General features: G+C 39.4%; 1 protein-coding gene across 1 annotated transcript; it reads right to left on the bottom strand.

Moving 5' to 3' along the window:
• Nucleotides 1–1,624: 1,624 nt before the first annotated feature.
• Nucleotides 1,625–22,502, bottom strand: GALNT7 (polypeptide N-acetylgalactosaminyltransferase 7; the record flags this gene model as incomplete). Its single annotated transcript, XM_009582224.1, has 9 exons — nt 1,625–1,800; nt 3,638–3,736; nt 5,928–6,146; nt 8,214–8,336; nt 10,263–10,380; nt 13,437–13,619; nt 15,847–15,926; nt 16,192–16,322; nt 22,336–22,502. Coding segments are annotated over 9 exons (1,296 nt in total), but the record flags the coding sequence as incomplete, so codon positions are not given.
• Between the last annotated feature and the right edge of the window lie 212 nt (nt 22,503–22,714).

The following is a 22,714-nucleotide window of genomic DNA, read 5'->3' as shown; positions in this document are numbered from 1 at the left end:
AACTGGCACACAAACGTTCACTCCAGAAACAACCAACCGACCAACCAGATAAAATCTGCTGGCAGCTTTCATTCACACAAGGCCACAACATTTTTCAGCAGTTCATAAGCATTTCATTCCTTACACCCTCCTCGTTAGAAGAAACGGTAATACCCTCCGTACCGCACAGCAGAGCGTGCCAAATTTCCAGTATCTGCTCGGCTACACACCCTTGGTGGTCCTTTCGCTCTCACCCCCCTTTCCTTCTTCTTCTGGAAGCCAGTCAGTGTTTTGTTCTACAGCCCAGGCCATGCCTATTGGGCCTCCTTGTAACTTGCGGTAATAAGCAAACAATTACACAACTTGGTACCACTGTGGAGGAAACAGATCTTCTTGCATAAAAGAAATGCTTAGAGAAGAGCCAAGTAACATGCTGGGACACACTAGAATGGCTGGAGAGTTAACAAGTGCTACGTATTATTCCAATATTAAAGCAGAAGTCAGCAGGCACTGGAACACTGCTTATTATTTTTAAATTTCAGGTTTAAAGAATTTTGTCTGTCTATATGGCACAAGAAAGCTGGGTGGAAATGGCATTATGGTGCTTGGTATTTCCTAGCTCTATACAAACATCAGAAAAAGTGGGGTGGCTTAAAGGATAACAAACAGATTTCGCTGCACTCAACAGTGCCTACATCTTTCAGACAAACACAATCCAGATAACCAGCTAATGAATTATAAATATGCAATACGCTAGATAGACTGAAGAAAAATCGACAGAAGAGTTTGTTAGACAAAGAACCAAGTTATGTGTGGCTATATCCGAGGATAACGTCACCCTTAGACTATTCAGTCTCATTTTTTAAGAGACAAACAGAAATATAACCTTAGACATTTCTTAAAATGACACTTTCAAAACTAGAATTAATAGAGGACTTACAGATGTAGTCACTAAATAGACTGTAGCAGCCCTCGCATGTCTATCAGCCAACATTCCAAGTCTTTATTAAAAATTCATAGACTTTACAATAGAATTATAATGGCGCCACACCCAGAATTCACAACAGAGCATGTTATTAGAGAACGGCTAATGAACAGGAAAAAGAAATACCGAAGAAGGCAAAGACAACACAAAAAGGCAAAGAGTAGCGCTATGTTTACCTATTCCTATGTAGGCTTAAAAAGATCTTCTGTCTTTAAAAGGAGCGACACTTCAACTTAGACCTCCCAAAATTAGATCTAATATTGACCCTAGCTGCTAAATGCACCTCAGCATTTAAGTAATCTTCTCACAGCATCCGTTAGACAGAAAGCGTACAAGCAGAGAGGGCGATGGCACAAAAAGCTTTCAGAAACTCTATCACTGGTAGTGGACATCCTCTTTGCTTCCTCCGAGACAAGTGCTAACTCCTGACACACCTGTGGCAGCACATGTAGCCTCATGAGATTTTCTGTAAAGATTACGCTACAGAAGACAGCAACTAGAACCGCTAGCAAAAGCATCCTTCCCTAGAGGAAGTCTTCCTGCCAAGCATGGATTTCCGAGAATGTGCAATTAACAATTTACTCTACTTGGCTCACTTAACCTTGTCATAGATCTTTACTTTCAGATATACATAAAATAATAAAAAAAGGGGCAAAAAACCAGGATGCAAATTGTAATTTCTTTTCTGCTATATATCTGTTGCATACCTTGAAGTATTGCCAATCCTTGTATTCATTCTGATTACAGTGTGTAATCATAATTTTGGATCCATCTGGTCCCTCAGTTAAGCACTGATCATACTGCATGAGTTGATTAGCTTCATTGATTCGGAAAAGCTAACAGAAAAAAAAAAGCCACGTTTTTAACATTTGACTCAAAATAGCAAGTATTTTAGAAACACTGAAAATACCAATAAAATCGCATCATTCAAAATATTCTCTGGTATTATTACACCTATCCTTCAGGAGGGCTCTTTATTTTACCTGGTGTAACGTACTTTTACTATCATGACACTCAATTTCATGGATAACTTTCCTGTAGGATTCAGAAGGCTAAGAAACTTACCTAGCAAGACAAAAATGATAAAAATAAAGGGATCCCTATTTGGGAGGCTTCTGAAGTGTTTGATTAAAAGCCTTTGTACGATCTGATGGCCAAACAATCCACTATCTTTCTGAAGGTCTGGTAGCGAGTCCTTGGTCCTGGACAGTAATTTCATGTGAAGACAGTAAAACTTTGGCATTTTACCCATGGAGGAAATCGAAGTAATGCATCCAGATACAAAAAGATTATCCTAGCTACTTCTTATGAAGTAATTGTTACAGGGTTTTGGGGGTTAACTGTCCTGGTTTCGGCTGGGATAGAGTTCAATTTCTTCCTAGTGCTGTGTTTTGGATTTAGTATGAGAAGAATGTTGGTAACACACTGATGTTTTCAGTTGTTGCTAAGTAGTGCTTACACTAGTCAAAGACTTTTCAGCTTCCCATGCTCAGCACAAGAGGCTGGGAGGGAGAAGCTGGGACAGCTGGCCAATGGGGTATTCCATACCATGTGACGTCATGCTCAGTATATGAATGGTAGGCGTGATCCAGGAAGTACCGATCGCTAACTGGTATTGGTCAGCGCGGGTGGTGAGCAATTGCATTGTGCATCACTCATTTTGTATATTCTATCATTATCATTATTATTTTCCCTTTTCTGTTCTATTAAACTGTCTTTATCTCAACCCACGAGTTTTCTCACTCTTACCCTTCCGATTCTCTCCCCGTCCCACTGCGGGGGGGGTGTGTGTGTGTGTGTGAGCGAGCGGCTGCGGGGTGTTTGGCTGCCTGCCAGGTTAAATCACGAGAGTAACGTACAGAAAAAGTAGTTTAGGGAACTTTTTCATTAAATATCAAAATAAGAGAGTCATTTCTATGGACTACTAAGAACTAACCCAAATATGATTTTTAAAAGTATCATCCTGCATGTGACTTCATGACTGCCGTGACAAAACTTGCCTGGTTCAAGCCTGTATCAGCATAAATAAGGACTTTAAATGCTGAAAAGTTTTCCAACCGAAAAAGGAGATGTAAATACAGAACAGCATATTTGTGTGGTACTGTGTGTAGGTTTGTGAAGATACAGGTCAAACACGATAGCAGCTTGGATTGCAACCATCTATTAGTAATTATGTTCTGCCAATTAATTTGTAAATGAAACAGACAAATTTGTATTCAATTTCTTGTCTCCTGTGGTGGAAGATGAGTTACTGCACAAAAGTGTTTTACACTTCCATTACAGCAGAACAACTTTGTGAAATAATTGAAGGGGCTGTTTCCTCAAGGATTAATTATTAAGTGAAGATAAATGATGAATCAGTGGCAACACTAAGAGCTGCAGTTGTTCTAATCAGTGATATGGTTGCTTTAAAACACAGTTCTTGCTTTCTCATGTACCTGCTTCACTGAAGAAGAGGTTATGAATTTGCCTTCAATTTTGTACCGTTTTGTGTTTGAAATTACATCTTCAGATTCCCGTATTTTAGCAATGTCAGTATACTCATGGAAAATCCCTAACTCCCATTTTTGTAGCTGGCACTTAAATGACTTTACATACAGGCTTAACAGAAAACTGGCCTGTTATCATCCACTGCAAGCAATTCTCCTTCAGACTTGCCTCCAAGCTCCTTACCTGATTTCCTCCCATTCTGTGGCATGGCCCAAGCTCAACGAAGCCACCGTTGGTGTGCCCCATGCTATCGATGCAGTAAGCGGTTTCAAAGCCTCTAATCTGGAACAGAGGTTTTGCACTCTAAGTTAGTCTCAAAAAAAAAAAAAAAAAGCGCAAAGGAGTTCAGAAAATTCCCACTTATCTTTCAAACCAGAAACAGGTATCTGCCAGGGAGGTAGGAGACAAATGTGTGTATGAAATTTAAATACTGATGTTAACCATTCTGGGAGATGGAGCTTCAAGCTGCCCATGCTAATTTGTGGGCTCTTACGTGAGTTAGAGTACACCGATAAAGCGAGAATTGCAAAGCTCAGTTCCAAACTAATGACACCGAAATGTAGGACTTTCAAGTATTTTAATTTATTCAATCTCCTATTGAAGCGTGTTCAGTCTCCCAGGTCTTCATAAATAAAGCAGGGGCTCAGCTAAGTTGCTCTCATCTTGTGGAGAGAAACGTGATGCAGAGAAGTTATGCACAGCTGTTATTAAATGCAGCCAGGCACAGCCCACTGACCCGGCTGCTCAGAAGTATCTTCTGCAGCAGCAATTACACGGAAAAAAAGAGATAAAATTGATGAGGGCAGGCACAGGCATAGGAATAAAGAACAAAAGTCCCGTCAGAAAGCATGCCTGAACTGCTGATTATCCCATTCCCTTTTCAGAAGGGCCAGCAAACAGCTTTACAAAGAGTTTAGGGCACAAATAACATTCTTTCCAGACCTATTTTCTTTGCCAGAGCCTCTTTCTTCTTTGTGACAGCAGAAGGAAGTCTGGAGGACTAAGCTTAGACCTGACTTCCAGAGAGCGCTAGGGAAGATGAACCCCACACTTTCATTCCCGACAGTTTGGAAATGCAATTAGTGTGGTGTTACAAACAGGTGGGGAAAAAAATTTCTCAGATGTAGGATAACTGGCAGCCAGTGAAGAAGAGTTTAAGAAAACTTCAGAGAAGTCTCTGAACTTCCAACTTTCCTGTCACTTCACCAGAACCATTTGCTTTTATCAGGGATGATTTCCCACAAGGTGGCCATTACTATTTTATTCTCTTCAGATACTTTCACCTCAGTGAATAGTAATATATAACATGCCTTCCTAAGCCTTTATGTGGATTCAAAAGGAGGTCTAAGGCTAACGTAGTAACTGATGCTTTGTGCTAGCTTTTAGGTAAGAAATAAAGGTGGCATTGTTCACCTGGTCCCTCAGATACAAGACTATTTGTATCCCCTTCCACCATGCACATGCTTTATATCACTAATTCCTCAGAGAAGGTAGAGATGATACACTCTCGGCCATAGGAAATAGCATAGATCTGTACTTTCTAATGCTCTTTTCAAGTTACAGAAATGGGTCCATCATATCTTGGGAAAGAAGGTTGTTAAATCTGATGGGACACAGGACTCCTCCCCTGGTAGCGAGACAATTTTCTGATTTTGCCTCCATGATCTAAAAAAGTAAAATTGATAGGAGAGACAAGACAAGGCTGGAACCAGCTGAAAAAGGCAAAAAACCCCAACCAAACAAAAACCTCAACTCATTTGAAAGCAGGCAGGAAACCTGCAGTAAGAGCTCCTCAAGGTGTGGGCTAAAAGCCGGAATGAAACAGGCAGGGTTCAGCGAAGTGTCCTCCATCTGCCCGGCAACATGCTGTGTCAGCCATAGGAAAATGCCAGCCATAGGAAAATGCCAAATTCGTAACATCTTAATTTAACACAATCTTACTCTTATACATTAATGCTGGAGATGACTGTTGCAGAATCGTATCAAATTATCACATGCAGATAAGGGATTTACTGAGGCTGTAACTGTATGAGTACATCACAAGCTAGCAAACGTAGGCAGAATGTACTCCACCTGGATTTCATGATCTATTCTCTAGGCCTTCGCAGAAGAAGATTTTACCTATTCATCTTTGCCAATACTCCTACACACACAGATTTGCATTTTTTTCTTTTAAAGAAAAACTAAATTCCAATTATGGAAAAAAGAGCTTTAGACATAATTGAACAGAGGGCTAGAGATAAAATAATCCTTCAAGGAACTATAAAGCTAATCAAAAAAATCGAACCTCTTAAAGGTTAGGTTTTTTTCCTAGGGTTATACCTCTATAGCTGGCTAGCATCATATACCTTAATATAGCAGTAATCAAAGAGCCTGTTCTCAGATTGATGTCAAGTAACAATCGCTTCCTTTTGAATTCCTAATTTTAAAAAAAAAGCTCCTAAAATAAATACAGGTTATGTGCTGTACTTACCTCTCCCCAGTCCACGTTTTTAGGTGGTAGTGGATAATATGAAGTGATATCATATGCTATTTCTTCCATAAACCACTTAAAACTTTTGCAGTTGTGATCTTCACGGAATTTTTTCAGCTCAGATATATCTCCATAGGGTAGTGCTTTTGTCTCCGGCCGACTGGCATAAAAATAATCTTTGTATTCGTCCCACCACACTTCTACAACTCTCACATAGTTCTGTGAAAAACAAGGACGTTGCTGCTACCTCAAAACACACACAACAGGTCAGACATAACTGCATGTTAATTCCAGAAGTTTAAGGACTTCTCCTCTTAAAAAGCGGCTGAAAAAGCATGAAATTATTATATAGCACTAGTAATTTGTCACCTTCAGCAGATTATACGAGACACATGCATATTATTTTCAAATGACAGTTTGGGACTGCAGCCAGCAAAATAAACTGGCTTGCTCAATGAGAGTACGAAGTCTTTTTCTAAGTTTAGAGAATGTTTATTTGAAAATAAAGGCTCTTCAGTTATGGGTGCAATAAAGTTTTGCAATCATTTGCTGTGTACCAGAACCGCAATTCAGAGTTTGTATTCACCTTCTACAGTTTTAATACAGAGAATGATATGCGTTAGTCCAGTAAGGGTGAAAAAATTAAGTCTTAAACGGGTCTGCTATGACGCACCAAGGAGATTTTATTTTAAGTAAAGTAGTTTATTGCTGCTTGGAGAAGGGGAAAAAATGGATAGCTCGTTTGGAGAACAAGCCTCTTCCTCACAACTTTCTTCTCAGTCTCTTTGATGGCTCTTATCTCTATATTACCTGTACACGTTCTAGATGCACACCTCGCTTTGTACAATTGTTCTAGCATTAATGACCTGGTGTTAAAACAGTCTTAATAGATCTGACTAAAGGCACAAATTATTGTGAGTTTTACTTTAATCCACATCCAGCATAAATTGAACAAAGCTATAAAAAAAAGCACATTTACTATGGGATAGGAGGGTGCCTGGAAGAGGGAGAAAGCTATTCCTGCATCCTGCCTTGTACAGAGAAGCAACTTAAAGAACACTCAGGGGTGTTTTGTTGTATTCAGTAAGCAGACGAGCAGACTCATGTAAGGTGTTTAGATATGCAGTAAATATTTTTGATCAGCTTTTCAGAAGAGTGAAATGGTTTTTATAATTTCAGACAAGGCAAACAAACACCTTGCCTGCACTGAGCTATCCTGCCTCCCATTGCTCTGTCTCTACTCCCAGCTATGCCCATTTCCCCCTACCCTCCCTCGTACAGGTCCTAGTGCTTGTTTGATCAAAACGTTTATCAATTCACATTACTAACAGAGGACTTTTTTTTTTTTTTTTGGGTGCCAGGTTCATTTTATACCGTTAAGCGAGGCTGGGACATTCCCTTTTCAACAGAACCAACTGCTAGCTTGGCTCAAGCCATGCTCTGTAACCCTACCAGTAGTCGCCATCACAGGTAACATCTAGGAAGATGGATCTGGGATTGGAATTTACAAAGAACTGGGTCTTTGGGAATGGGATTTACCAATGCCAAAACACTGCACAAGAGGAAGCTTAAACCAGGCAATAGGAAACCTTAACAGGAGGGTTGTCTCTCTTCCTGCTGGTAGGTGGAAACTTATATGAAACAGTTTTTCTTGGTTCAAGTTATCCCTTCAGATACAGACAGCTGGCTCACTCTTTTCTTGAGGTGATGTCTACTTTTAATATCATGACTTGAGCAACACTTCTGAACCTGCAAGGTGCCTGAGGAGTTACCAACCTTTACGATGAAGCGCAGAGCATGCCATTTTCCCAGGTGTCATTCACTGCTTCTTAATTAACAAATGCAGCCACAAAGGTCTGAGAGATGCTAGATGACTGCATTCGCTAACTCAGCCTAGGATCACACCCCATCAAGCCAAAGGGGGATTTCAAACCCATGATCATAGTCTCCATGAGTGTGCTGTAGTTACTAGAGTTGTTCATACTTCAGCTGGGCACAGCGCAGCAAAGGCTTGGGGTGCCGCGAGTAAGTAGTAGGAAATGCGATTTGTACCTCAAAGATGGGGAGGGGCAGTGCACAACGTGGGTTCCAGGAATCTCTACTCTTAATAACAGTGGGATTGGCACAAAGATTTCCCTCCTGTGGGGATGACCATCTTAGCTTTAGACACTAAGTAGCTTTGGATGAAGTGCTCTCTAAATTGCTATTGATAATTTAAATAGATTTATCTAAAACTATTGTTATTTAAAATCAAAAACCACCTTCACGGTTGCAGCAAAACAGTACCTTTAATGTAGGAGAAGACCCAACGTACACAGGGGGTGGATTTCCTTGCCAACCCTGGAGACGATAGATGTGTCCAACACGAGAACAGGGAACAAACAACAGTTTTCCCCCACACTGCCAGATCTGAAAGTTAAAGCAAAGGTGGAGATATTAATATACAAGCACAGGAATTTAAGATGGACAAATAGATAATAAATTATGGAAGAAATGTCAACTACTTTTTTTACTATACCAACTGTGTGATATATTTAAATATTTTCACTTCAGACGTAAGCATAAACGTAATAGGTGTCTGAAATGAAAGGCTGTATTGAGTACATCTTCAACTCAGCCATAAAATTACTCAACTAAATTACTTTTTAAAAAACCTTTTACAAAAGTTTGCCATCTCATTCCATTGCTATTTTAAAAGAACAGTAATGAATGAGTGCACAAAATATGGAACTGGGTTATTTCTATTATGACAGAATTAATAACATTTTAATTTTATTAAAGCAATTCACATACCATCACTAAGATGGGTTTTGGTTAGATACCCATCACATTTAAGTTTTTCTTAATAAAGACTAGTAGGAGATAAGGATGTCTTTGGTAACCCATTGTTCCAAGTACAAACATTTTTCTTTAACGATAGTAGCCGAAAATAAAAAATGGGTAAAACATATTACCATTCTGAAATTCCTTCCCACATGTCCTTGGATAATCCGTGTATGGGGAAAAGAAAACATACCTAAATCTGAATTTAGTTGCTCATAGTTTTGATAAGTTTGAAATGTAGCATCAAATCCAAATTCAAGCTAACTTTGGGGATGTTCCAAATTAGTCCGAATTCCAGATTAAAAATATGACTTAACAGTATTAGGAAAGATGGGCAGAATAGTTTACTTCCTTCATTGCATCATCATATTAATTTTCTTAAGTTTCATCAAAAAACCCCCTCAGATATGCAAGGCCATTATATTTGCTATCTAGGACTCAGCATGCAAGACTGATAAATGTTACTTAGTTCTTCTGAAGATTGGTTGTGATCTACATGACACCAATTTGGAGGTCTCTACATAATCAGCACTTCAATTACAAAATTACTGTATGTAATTTCAATCATGATTTAGCTCTAAGCAAGATAGAGAATTAAACGGATAAAGACCGTGTATGTGTAACATCCTCAGTAACTATCTTTTGCATATGGATTTACAGCTGAGCAAGTGCACTCAGAGCTTTCCTCAAAATCATGAAGAGCAAAAGTAGCTATAGGGGACCTCTGAATGTACTTTTAGTAAAATTCAGCTACGATTTCACAGATCACTGCTGAGGATATTAGATGTCTCCACTTTTGTTTGCTCCTGCTGTTTGCCACTTGTGTCATTATGAATACTGAAGCTACTAGAAGCTAATGATTATCATCTTACATTTCCTGCTAACTGAAGAGCATGTATATGCCTAGTAGTGAAAATAAAACCTTCTGCAGTGATTATGAATTATGCAGTTAGCGTTTCAATTATGAAGACTCCTCTTGTAAAGTAGTTCTTGAAATTTTGAAAAGTATATGAGATAATTTTTCACCCATAAAAATGGCAGGGAGGAGGAAACCAGAGCAGATTACTTTTTGTTGCATCATTGTATACTTTACACGCATCCATACATAAACAGAGTGCTACTTGTTCTCTATAATCACTTCCATTAGAAACAACATGGTGAGTTTTTCTATACTCACCATGAGAGCACTCAGCTCCCACCCATAGAATTTGCCAGTCTGGTTTCAGATTAGGTATTTAGGGTTGCGTGTGATTCCAAACCATTAAAAAAATCTAGATTACTCAGCATTCGGGTCTCAGCACTAGGCCACCTCTCTGAACACTTCTGCCCCAAAGCCCGCAAGGAAACATTGAGGACGCAGGTCTGCCACAACATCTCCTCGCAACAAAACCTACCAGGCTTCATGAAACAGAGGTGGTGCAAATCAGAGGTGGGTCTGTCTGAACTCCAAACAGAAGTATATACAGAAAAAATACGTACTAAACTGAATTAGTTTTCAATTTTTGGTGTTACCTTGTAAGAAATTTCAAAATTTTCACCACCCCAAATTTGAAGACCTGGATCATAGAGACCCAGTTCAAAGAAGAAATCACGTTCAATGGCAAACAATCCACCAGCCATTGCAGGGGACCTGAAAGAGGAAGACAGTGTAACTCCTTCTGCCAAAAGGATAACACTTGGAGAAAGCATTGATTAAGGAAGCAATTCACTGTTAACATATAATTAAGATTAGATAAATGGCAATACACTGAAAAATCATAAAGCTTTGTCATCAGCTTCCACTGATTTTCTGAAATGACATCTGTACAATTTCTAGTGAAGTCACAGATTTTTTTTTTTTTTTAATTATACAAAATTGTGGTTGGAATTATCCATTCAGCCAGCCAGTGTGCTTCTATTAAAATAAAAAAGGTAAGAAGCACTGTGGCAAGACATTTCTCTCTTGAAAGTTGTTCAGGTTTCTGAGATAACATATGAGACTGTATAGCAGACTTAAAGCTTATGCTCTGAGGAGCTGCCACATTGAAACTTACTGACTATTACACAAGCAACCCAGTTTTTCTGGCTAAACGATACCTTTCTATCTCCTCCCTCTGGCTCTTTTTCTACCACTGCCATATGAGACACTTCTCATTTCCTCAGTGAAATTTTTAGGAGGGCCTGGATCAAGTTGTACAAGGTTTCCATTTTGGTTTAGTTTTGTTTTTTTTTTTTTTTTAAATGGCTTAGTAAATCCCTCCGTGTATGCCAGGGTTCAATTAGCAAGTTTTAATGTGTCAAAAAGGCATTGTGGTTTGGATTAGAGCACTTTTGCAGAATGGCTCTAACCAAAATTCTTTGGTTGCTTGCTCACACTGAAGTAGAGAGTAGGATATGGTAAGCCATTTCCAGCACACATACCAAGCATATTTCACCTGAGGATCAATAAATATATAGAAATCCTAATGGATAAAAGCTGGAGTCCCCACTAAGCTGGCAATTTAAAAAAAAAGCTGGTACGGAAAAAGTGAATTCTTTCTGACTTCAGGTAATCTGCAGCACTGAAAGGAGGAGGATCCAAGAGTCCAGATCACTCTGGTGAGCCAAGTAAAACATAAGTGAAATATTCCTTCATGACCAAAATATTGAGAGATGGGTCATTTCTAGCACTATTCAGTCTCTTCATTCCAGTAGATTTTTAACTTAGTGGTGCTCATTTTACCAGCAAAGATTATGTATTTCCCTTCTGCATGTAAACGTCTGGAGGAGAACTGCTTACGAACAAATAACCCACAGGGTTAGCATATACCCCCCCGGCATAACGGGGGCAGGGCAACAACAAAACCAGAGCTGCTGGGCCTATCAGCTGAGTTAAACATAATGGTTATCAGTTTAGTTGCTCTCCAAACCACCTGATCAGATGCTGAGTTACTCCTAAATGTCCCCTTCTACTTTGCTTACTGCATTTTCCTCCAGCACTGCTGTGGCATTGCAGGGGTTCAAAGGGTAGGAAGCCAGCGAGCACAGCGGGAGAAGGCTGCGAAGTACAGCCCTGTGGCTTTCCTGCATTTTTGGTTTTCCTCAGCACCATAAAGACGCAGCAAGTGTAGAGGCCTCAGATGCTGAAGTTTCAGTCTTGGCCTCCAACGAGCTATCAAGTGTGTTAAAGAACACAGTAAAATCCGCATAACGTCAGTAGTTTATTTTATAGGATATGAAGACGTAAGCATAATACTTCTGAAAGAAGGGTTCAGTCCTGAGGCAATTCTCACATTACAAAAAGTTTGTTTCTGCGCTTTAAGCTGTTGAGGTTTGTTTCTTTGTTTGTTTTCTTTTTAAACTAGGCAATCCTGGCTACAGTTTCAGCACTTTTACTTGGGCTTACTTGCTTTGGTATTGCTGCAACAAAATGCATACAGCCTGGAAATGAACAGATGCAGGGAATGTCTCTTTTTAGAAGAAACATTGTAACTCTGAAAGTATTATTAAAAATAAAGTAATCTTTTAAACGTTCTGAGAACATGTGTTCTGTGTTTCTGGGAACAGTTTAAAGGATTTTAAGACCTGTTTGGATGGTAAACACAGAGCACAACAGTGATGTTTGAAATAGTTTATCCCCCTCTAAGCAAATATTAAAGTTCCAATGTGGACAGCCTTGTCAGAAAACGGTATTATTTATACTGTATACAAAACAGATCAAAGCTTCATAACTTCCTTGCATGTGTTGCCATTTTAGCAGAGAACAATCACGGGTGAGGATAGGGAATTACCAACATCAGTTCTTACAATGTTTAAATCATATATACAAGCAATAGAAGACATTAGATTCTGAAGATGTGAGGATTGCTTTCAAATGTAGTAACACGATCAGTTAAGTGTGAAGGGGAAAGTAATATAAAACAGCAGAACCACAGTCTCCCAGTCTTGAAAAGCCATCCAGAAACCCTAGTTTCTAAGCTAGGGTTTCTAGCCAGTTTGTTTGCTGGGAAGAAAACATACCCCCCTGCAAAGCAGAAGAAAAAGGTGGGACTTCTGTGAAAGTTATTGGAGTTTTCCCAGAAAATAAGGTGTTGGTTTTTTTTTTTTTTTTTTTTTTTTTTTTAATTTTTTTTTTTGTTATGTGTATTAAATTGAAACCCCCACATATACTGAGACCTTAGAAAATATCTAGCCAAGATTCTTAAATAGTATGCTTCTTTGTCAGATGTGATCTATTATGAAGCAAGTGGGAGAAATATGACAAAAGGGATTTTTTTGATGCACATGCATAATCCACGAGCTGTATGCATGCATCAAGCCATGAGAGCAGGCTACAGACTATGCATTACCGGCTATTATAAATACTCACAGCATGCTCGTTATTTCAAATCAAATGATTAAATAAGCACTGTTGTTTCCAACACTACTTTTAAAAAAGTATCATAGCTAAATAAAGTTTTCCCTGGAAACAAAGTCACACAATGTTTTATTTTGCCAAACAAAACCCTGTCATTCTAATGTGCACCCTGTTATGCAGGAATGGAGAGGCAGCACAAGGTAGCAAGGGTATTTTGAGCACATAGTCAGTTGTGGCAAACAGGTCTAATTAAACAAAGCAGTTGGTGCGGTTAGAAATATGAAGATTTTCCGGCTAGAATTACATGCAAGTTTTAGTGGATCAATATCGACTTCAGAAAAAAAGAAACGGGTAAGTGATTTAGTGATTACCGATACGGCTCAGTTTTTGTCTTTCTGCTTTCCTTCTCTCGCTTGGTCAAGGGAACCCTCTTCCATAGCATACTCCAATCCCACGCTCCTCTAGCAAACCCATCTTCGTCACCACCCCCTTGCGGCACAATCTTATAAGTGTTGCCATCTATGACATCTATAAGCGGCACAGTGCATGTGGTTCTGCAGGGTGGCGGATGGTGGCAGGGAAGATGCGGTTATGTGCAAGGACCCGCGTGGCACACGTGCACCGACCGTAGTTCGTGGGAAAAGAGGGGGGAGGGGGGAAAAACAAAAGCGTTTAGACAATTATTCATCACGATTCACAGTATGTAAACAGCTCTCTTTACCGATAAGGCTCAGTTTTATGTTTTCGTTTGGACTTTTCCTTGTGGCTTAACGGAATTCGTTTCCATAGCAAACTCCAGTCCCAGGCCCCTCTGGCAAAACCATCTTCATCCCCACCTTGTTGTGGCTCAATGGAATAATCATTCCCATCTATGTAATCTATTAGAGGTACAGTACATGTAGTTCTGAAACATTTGCAGAAGGGAAAGAAAGAGCAAAATACAATTTCAGAAGAGTAATCTGTCTAATCTGAAATTTACACCATTAATCATTAATCTTATAAAGCAGTTTATATGAAAAGTCACTTGTAAACATATTAAAAAACGAAGCCTCAGTAGAAGAAAAAAGGGACAGCCCTTTCTTTATGGCGTTTTAAGAGGTTCAGAAAGCAGAAAAGTTAGGTCTGAAATGCTAACATATCAATTCATTTATCAATACTTTTTCCTTTACATTTATTTCTTGACATCGGTCTTCTAATAAGGCACTGCTGGAGGAAACAGGACCTTTAGAGGGCTAGGGTTGTCACAGTATTATTATTTCCCATAGTTTCTATTCATATCAGATCTTAGCTGTCAACAAGTATGATAAGCTCTTAGCTTTTCCTAGTGTAAACATGGATTTTCACTATTCTGTCCTATTCAACTGCCCTGCAAATCCAACCTCTCAGGAGAAAAAAAAAAAGGTTACTGGTGCTCCTAGCAGCAGTCTTCAGTAGAATTTTTCCTTTCTGATTTGCAATATGCTCCTCTATCTCTTGTGATCTATCATATAGAATATTCACCAAGGAAAAGACATTATCTTGTTATTCTCCCCAAATTTTCCAAATGAGTCTCACGGTGACCAAACTTGGAGCACTTCCACCTTTTAAAGTCAAACTCTACGAAACAGAAAAACAAGTGGTGGTGGTGGGGAAGAAACGCTAACGCTGTGCTCTTCTTTGAGGCAGAAGCGGCAGCACGCTGCACGCAGGGGACCAGGGCTTGGAAGAAGGCGTGCCGCCCTCCGGCACCGCGGCCTCAGCACCCCTGGTCCTCCCATAACCCCCGCCTCTGCGGGCGGCCCTGGAGGATGCCTCTAAAGCCGCCTGTTCTCACCTGCCTTTCTCCTGTAAGAGAGTAACACATACTCGGTGGAAGCACACAAGCATTTCCACCTTCCATCTAGTATCCTGGCCCAAATGTACTTAGCCTCGAAGCTGAGTTACAGCCTTTGAAACACACACAAAACCCACCTCTTCAAGAAAGTTCTGGTAGTACGACAGGTTAACAAAATAGTTTTTAGGATTAAGCAGTTATTTTATGGGATTAAAGAGTTTAAACAAGCACATGGTTTCCTAAACACACATACCCCCTGACCACACAAGCTAGGAGCACGGTAGCAACAACAGCATTTCAACAGCTGGGAGAAATGAAGCCCCTGGGGACCTCCCGCCTCCGTCACCTCTCGCAGATCCCACGCTCGCAGCGCAGGCATTTCCACCACTGACTCCTTCCAAGCGCCTGGGCTTGCGGCAGAGACCGGCTCAAGCCCTGGCCTCGGTTCGCTAGAGGCAGCGCTCCAAAGCGCTTCAGAGGAAACAAGTAAGACCATATTGCAAGACCAAAGATGAGCAAGTTGTAAAACTCTGGACATCACAGGGGCTTTAAATCCCCATTAAATCAAAACACCTACTGCTACTTTTCCTCCACCAAAAATCACGTTTTTGTTTAGTTATTTTGTTTAATCAGGCTCCTTATTCATCCAGAACAGAACGTTCTTGTAACAGTCCCTCAGATCGTTGCAAAAGACAAGAGTTGTCTTACATTTAATCTATACTAAGCGAAATATTCAGTATGCCTATTAAAATAAACTATTCAGAGATTTATTTCCCTGACTATTTTACTTCCTCCTTACATAGCTTTTATGCTGGGAGACAAAAAAATCATCACACAGCAAATATTGATAGAGTTTGATATAGATATATAGATACAAAATATATTGACTATAGTTTGAAAAGTGAAGATTGCTACTGTGACTTTGTCTTCCTAGAGGGCAGACACTGGAAATAACGGGAGAACATTACCTGTCCTTAGATATAGGAGCTATAAGTGGCGCATACCAATTAATTCCCACCTCACAATGGGCATCAAGGTAAACCAAAACCTTCAAAAGAAAAGAAAAAGTAAAGTAATTTATATTTCTGTATAGGAGATCACGATAATTTAATTAAGCTTATTTACACTGAAATACTTTCATACTATAAAGAAAAAAATGAAGCTGAAACGAGTAAAATTAATCTCTTTTTACAACAGTAGCGATAATATAATAGTACATTTCTACATGTCTACTTGAGCATAGAACCACCACCACCACCTCTCCCCCCAAAAAAGAAAAAAAAAGACAGACTTGTGTGTGAAGTGGCTCCTACCTGTCCAAGTTTAGCCTTCTGGGCTCCAATGCTCCTAGCTTGGATTAAACCTTCTCTCCTCTCATTTCGAAATAGCTTTACAAGGCCATTCCACTGCTTAATATAGTCATCCAGCCTCTCTTTTAAGTGTGCTATCAAATAACAAAGAAAAAAAATTATTTTGGCGGGGTTTAGTAATAAACAGTTTTGTACTCTTAATACAACCCAAATCTACAGACATTTAGGACTACGAGACTCTCTAGTTCAACTGCTCGTACTACCGCTCACAAACACTAAACCTGAGGAGACCAAGTCGTGGAGCACTCTGACTTCATGCCTCAGGTTTGTCTCGGGCACATCTGAGGAAAAAGCAGCTGAAGCGGTTGGCCACACCACCCAGAGGAGCTGGGTGGCCAATTCCCAGTCATTTCAACATATCACACAGTGGCTCTCAGGTCTTGGCCCGTATTTCAACCAGGCAGAGAAGTTTCTACACTTCAGTGTAAGGTCTTTCCTCATCAGATAATGTCACACGTACAGCTGAAGGCACCACTTTTCAGTTAAACATTGCTCTTCACTCACGTTCTTTCTGCCTCACAATTTTTTGTGTCAGTCTATTAAATCTGGAAACTTGAGACAGAAACCCACCATACTCAAATTATTCTCCTCCCTCATCTAGACCTGTTCCCTCTTGGAGATGGGGTGGTCTTATGCTAATCTTCTAATGGAATTAATAAGAAGAGTAATTGGAGGGCCAGAACTGCAGTGAACGAGCTGTGGCTCATCATAGTGATGAGCACGTTACAGACCCTACAAAATGAAAACAGACAGGGAAACTTTAGCCAGAGGGATTCGGTCAGTAAAGGGATGAGTAACCGCATAAGAATCAAGATGGGCTACGCTTAAATGGTTACAGATTTGGTCTTTGCCAAACTAATCTGGAAATCACATTCCTACCACATAGTTTGAAAAGAGGATCCTAGTGTTGCATAATATTTTTGCACAGATGATTCTGTTGAGAAAACTCACAAAGGCAGAAGGGCTGGCAGTCAGGCGCTTGCTGTTTGAGGCTACGCTGATTTAACTACTGGTGTTCATTTAAAATCTATTTTTGTACTGAAAGGCTTGAAAAAACTGCCTACAGCTTCAGTTTCTCCCAGTCAGGAAACAAAATAAGCTGAGGCATCCATGCGCTGGTTTGCACCAGCTCCGAGGGGCAGCTACATGCCATGCCTGTGCTGATCTAACAGGAGAGGGGACGTGCAGAGGTGCAAGGAGAAGGACGCCCCTTCCAGCAGCAAAAAGCCATCAGGTTGCTTCAGCAACAACATTTTCCGCACCCTGAATGAAAATGATTGACGTCTGGAGCTTGCTGCAACTTACGTTTCAGTATGTTTTATATTCTTGCCAAAAGTATTTAAAACGTTCTAGTTTAAATAAAAGCTACATATAAATAATTGAAATGGTGTTTTTTGGAAGTGAAGTTTCCAAACTTGAAAATTCAGCAATTCTATCAAAGAACAATCTTCTGAAACCACTATCTTTTCATACTTTTATTATCCCTCCTCTTCACCTCCATAAAAGAGTAAGTTTTCTCAACTAAAAGTTTTACGTATCCTTTTCTCCTTTCCCACACACATTTACAATTTCTTTTGTAAATCCTTGTGTGTTAGGAAAACTTCAACGATACATAAATATCAAACTAGAGAAAGAACAATTTTATCACATATGCTATATAGAATAACATGCCATGTAATATATATAGAATATATGATATGATAGCTGTGACATAAATTTTTATAGGATAAAATCAACAGAGTTATGAGGCCATACTGAAGTGGTACTAAGAGAATCTTTATACCACACCATTATGTACTCTGCAAATTCCAAGTACATGTTACAAAAGGACTGTCAGGAATGTTTTAAAGATTTAAAACCTGAAGTTATTTCCAGATCTCCTGCCTATGAAGCCGAATGTTTTAGTTATCAAATGTTCAACTATGTAAGGCTCACGGGGAGCTGTAAAAACCTGTCATATTGATTGTGTAAAGCTTTTCTACAGTACAAGTCTCAGGACTTTGCAGTCCATTATCTGAAACCGTGCCAGGGTTAGCAGCAAGTGCTATTTCCCACAGGAAAACTGCATTTTCTCCCCTTCCCATACTACAAAGAATGCATGACAGTAGTGTATAAAATCCTGATACTTTTACAGTTAGAAATACTCCTTGGCCAGCATTACATTTTGTTCACCTATAACGTGTATTTATGGTATCTGTCAACAGCCTTACAGCACTCTGGTTTTTGTTCAAAAATGTGTATTTTACCCTTCAAAAATATTATAACCACCAATCTGGTCTTCCCTTCTTTGGGTTCTTCTCTCATATCTCAGTGCATGAATCAATGTTTTTGAAAAACACATCCCTTCTCCAAAAGACCTTAGGCATTGCAGACTATGGGGGGGGAAGGAGGAAAGCTGTTTTTTTTCCTCGACTCATGGATGTCAGTTTGAGAACTAGAAAAATGATATCACAAGTCCTCCCTAAAGCAGCTGCCTCCTGAGTCCCCTGTACTGTAACACTACTAACATGGGGCTCTCTGCTCTAACACAGGCACTGATTAATGCTCCAGTTTCCCCCCTGCGAGCACAGTTAAACGAGTTACTAAGAATACTGTTACCTGTCTATGCTCATTACTTCCCCTCTGGTTATCTTATGGGATGCTCCATCAGTGGGAAACATACATAGCGATAAAGAAAAAATAAGTAAATGCAAAAGGTAGACAAAGCCTTTACACGCTACTGTGAACACTGGTATTCACCTTGTAGTCAGGTAAATTTACAGGTGCATGGGCTACAAAAGTGAGCTGCACCAGCTGAGATACTCACCTCTGTTTCAGAAAGAAATAAAGCTGACACCTAAATACATAACAAGTAGTCGTTGAAGACCTATATACACTACTGTAATCGTAGGGAGCTTCAGAAAATCCAGTGTTATGAATGCTCGTTGACCTTCCAGAACAGCTGTATCCTCCATACAGGTAGCACTCACAGCAAAATAAACTGTTTCTATCAAGAAACACAAGAAAAACCGGGGAAAAAACCCCCATGTGCAGCAGCGTGCCCACACTGACACTGTGGTAGAAGCTGCTGCAACACTTCTTGGACTCTAACATGCATTAATAGAGAGGTCTCCACTGAAAATATCAGAACTAGCATCAATCAGTTAGCTTGGCATCATCTTCTTGTTTCTGTTCCCTTTCTGCTTTGACAAAAGAAAAAAATGCCTGAGCAGAATTCAGCACATCTCTCCGCCCGGTTCTCCACAGTCAAACCCTGCTGTTTGCAGAAGAGATTAAGGAAGGAAAGGAGAGTGTTGTTCAGCAAAATGACTGCTCCCAATTGACTTTGTATTACACCAAGAATTATAATGAAAAGAACATTTTCCAAACATTGCAACTGTTCCTCCCTGTAAGGCATAATGTACATAAGCTTCTATGCAGCTGTAACTCCCTCCTGATGAAAGAGGATTTCTCGTAAAGAAGGACAGGCAGGGCTCTTTATGAGCCAGCATTTAGAAGTGTTTGCAACCGCTAGGCTCCATTTTAATTTCATACCGCTGGAGAAGGCGGCAGCTAAGAAACAAGGACAGCCACATTGAGTGTGAGCAAACATCTACCCAGTCCAGCACCTGTGTCCCTCAGCATGGGTCTCAAAGAGCGTAAGACGCTCTGTGCAGGGTGGAAAGGCAGATACAAAGTGTGCAGTCTGAAAGCAGGTGGGGAAGGAGAAAATTCTGTATCTGTGCGTCCGCACTGCTTTTCTTTTGGCTGAAAAAGCAAAAAGCCACCAGCAGCTCTGCTATGATTAAGAGTGTTTGTGTTTTGCAGCTCTCCTAACAACCAGAGATCTCTTCAAGCGGCTTGGCACCCTCCACAGCCTGTACTAGTTTATGCTTCTCTCTGCGGAGAAAGAAGTGGAGCAAGGTTCTACTCTCTCAGCCATTTTTCATCTAGAATGCAATTTGAGTTATTGAAATTAAGTTAATTATGTTTACCAAGTAATAGCCTAAAGCAGTTTGAAGAATGATTATAGTGAAACAGTACAGTTGCAGCAAGGTGTTCGGAGCCATTCCAGTCCATGCTTGTTTTCCAGTCACTCATACATGAGAAAATTGCATCTTGAGCCTGCTTTACTGAATTTTCTGATTCAAGAAAGTTATTTGGGAAAATGAAGTGTGGGAAATATAGAGACAAGGGTCTGCTCGATGTTAGGTCCAGGCTAGCTGTATCTGCTAACCATTCATATATGAGCAGAGAGCATAAGTAAAGTTCTGTATTTTAAAACAAATTTCTTGAAAAATACTGCCTTTATTTAATTGTCATATATTGGAAAACCGTAGCACCAGTTGTTATGCCAGACAAATTCATTCCATGAATTACATACGCATAGCACAGAGTCAGCTACAACTCATGTGAAATCCAAGTACTGAGTCCGATCATTAGTAAAAAATCTGGTAGTTTTTCTTGAGACCATCAGTATCGTAGTTACTTTATACAGCTAATTCAATCCTTGAACAGCTCTGAAGGAAAGCTGTGATCCCAGCTGAAAAGGAAAAACACAGCACATGTCTGCTGACTGAATTATTAAAATTATATCCCTTAGGAGAGAAGATATTTTTGTTTTACAGCGTGTGTGTATATCTAAGCCAAATTCTCAAAAGCTGTAAAAGGATACAGGAGACTATAATGTAGTGTTCAGTATCTTTATTAGACTAAGCCAGATGTAGTCAAGTTTACAATACATGTAACTTTTCCTCTCCTGTAGAAACAAACAGAAAATGATACCTACCTACCTACAGGTATGATTTAAAAATAACTATTGTATGTTAATTTTTACTAGTGATTTAAACTCAAGAAAGGCAACCCTGACTATGTAATGAGTTCAATTTTAAAATTTATAGTGGGTATACCTGCAGAAAACAACTCCTCCTGTGAGGCTGGAACTGGGAGAAGCCCAGATCACTTGATAAAGCGCAAAGTTTCAGAACAGAGTCATCTGCTTTCTGTGCCACTACCCAATTCAGCTATTATAAAAACAAAGAGGAGGGTAAAGGGAATGTATCCTATGCTGCTGACCAGTTCAAACTTGCCCAGGCTCTTAAAAGCCATCATCATCGTTGTCTAGAAGAGACTGTCATCCCGCACACTCAAAGTTATGTTTTTATTTATGCGTCTACTCTTTTTCTCTATCAACTTCTATTCAAGAGCTATGCTGCAATAAAATCTTGCAGAACATGCAGTTTTGGTGCACTATTTTGAAATTTGTTTAAAGTTTAAAACCAGACCCATTTCCTCTACATAAATATCTTATATCTCTAGCATACCACTTCCAGTTCTTCTCTGTATTCAGCCTTGATTTGCATTAACACTGAAGATACCACCATTAACGGAAAAAAGTCAGTGTATGTTTATAAGAATCACACATAAGTTCATACATCATGACTATAAACCAAGACCACAACATATATTACAAAGGAAGAGGAAAACCTCTGGACTTCTGAAAAGAGTGATATGCAGGACTCAAAGAAAGGCAGAAATTAAAACACACTTAAATTCTTAAAAATCCCTCCCCCCAATAAGAAACAATAACCACCTCAACATGATATTCAACAAAAAAAGGATCTTAAAAATTAAAAAGATAGTGAAAATGAATCAGAATAATTCAATAGCCTTAGATACATTTTTATTATAGTATTAAAAAAAAAAAGGAATCTGGATTTCTACATGGAATAAAGAAAGAAATTATTCCTAACAGGATTAACTCAAACTCCTTCAATACTCGTAAAACTACTTGTTTTCACAGGGACTAAGAGAGGTACTAGTTATCCTAGCTTTCTACTATATACAACTCCACAACTACGGAAGAGTGCCCACCACAAATCCTGTATTTCAAACAGCTGAATACACATAAAGGATTGCCACCTTTATGAAACCAGTTCATCAGAAAAGAGCTTTCCCTTCACTGAAAACTGAAGGAACTGTGAAGAAGCAACTTACTTTTCTTGCAGTCAACTCAATCCATGGCAGGTAATAAATCAAAAGAAAACTATTTTTAAAACAAATGAGATTCCCTTTTCTACAAGTAGTGTGTTAGTATTCCAAATATACCTTTGTTGCTAAAATCATCAATCAGCACAATTTCTGCCAAGTATTTCCTTGGTGTTCTCTTAATGACACTGTGGACTGTCCTCATAAGTGTGGACCATCCTTCATTATGGAAGACAATGACAACGCTGGAGGTGAGCAGGTTATCATCATAATGCCAGTATTTGCATCTGTAAAAAGATTTGATTTTATTAGTTTTCACATTATTATTTACAGAACTGCTTAACATCACCTTTGTGCAAATGAGATCTTCACTGATGGCTATCCTTTAGATTAAAGAGAAACAGGATACAAAAGGTAATATAACTTAAGTGCATCACAGAGGTACGAGGCCCAAAGAGCAGCTTGCTTCCAGCCAGTGAGCCTTTTTTTCTCCCGAGAG

Source organism: Fulmarus glacialis, unplaced genomic scaffold (genome assembly GCF_000690835.1).
Source record: "Fulmarus glacialis isolate BGI_N327 unplaced genomic scaffold, ASM69083v1 scaffold45157, whole genome shotgun sequence".
Classification (NCBI taxonomy): domain Eukaryota; kingdom Metazoa; phylum Chordata; class Aves; order Procellariiformes; family Procellariidae; genus Fulmarus; species Fulmarus glacialis.
The sequence above is the reverse complement of the archived record's forward strand: the minus strand, read 5'-3'. Positions and strand labels throughout refer to the sequence as shown.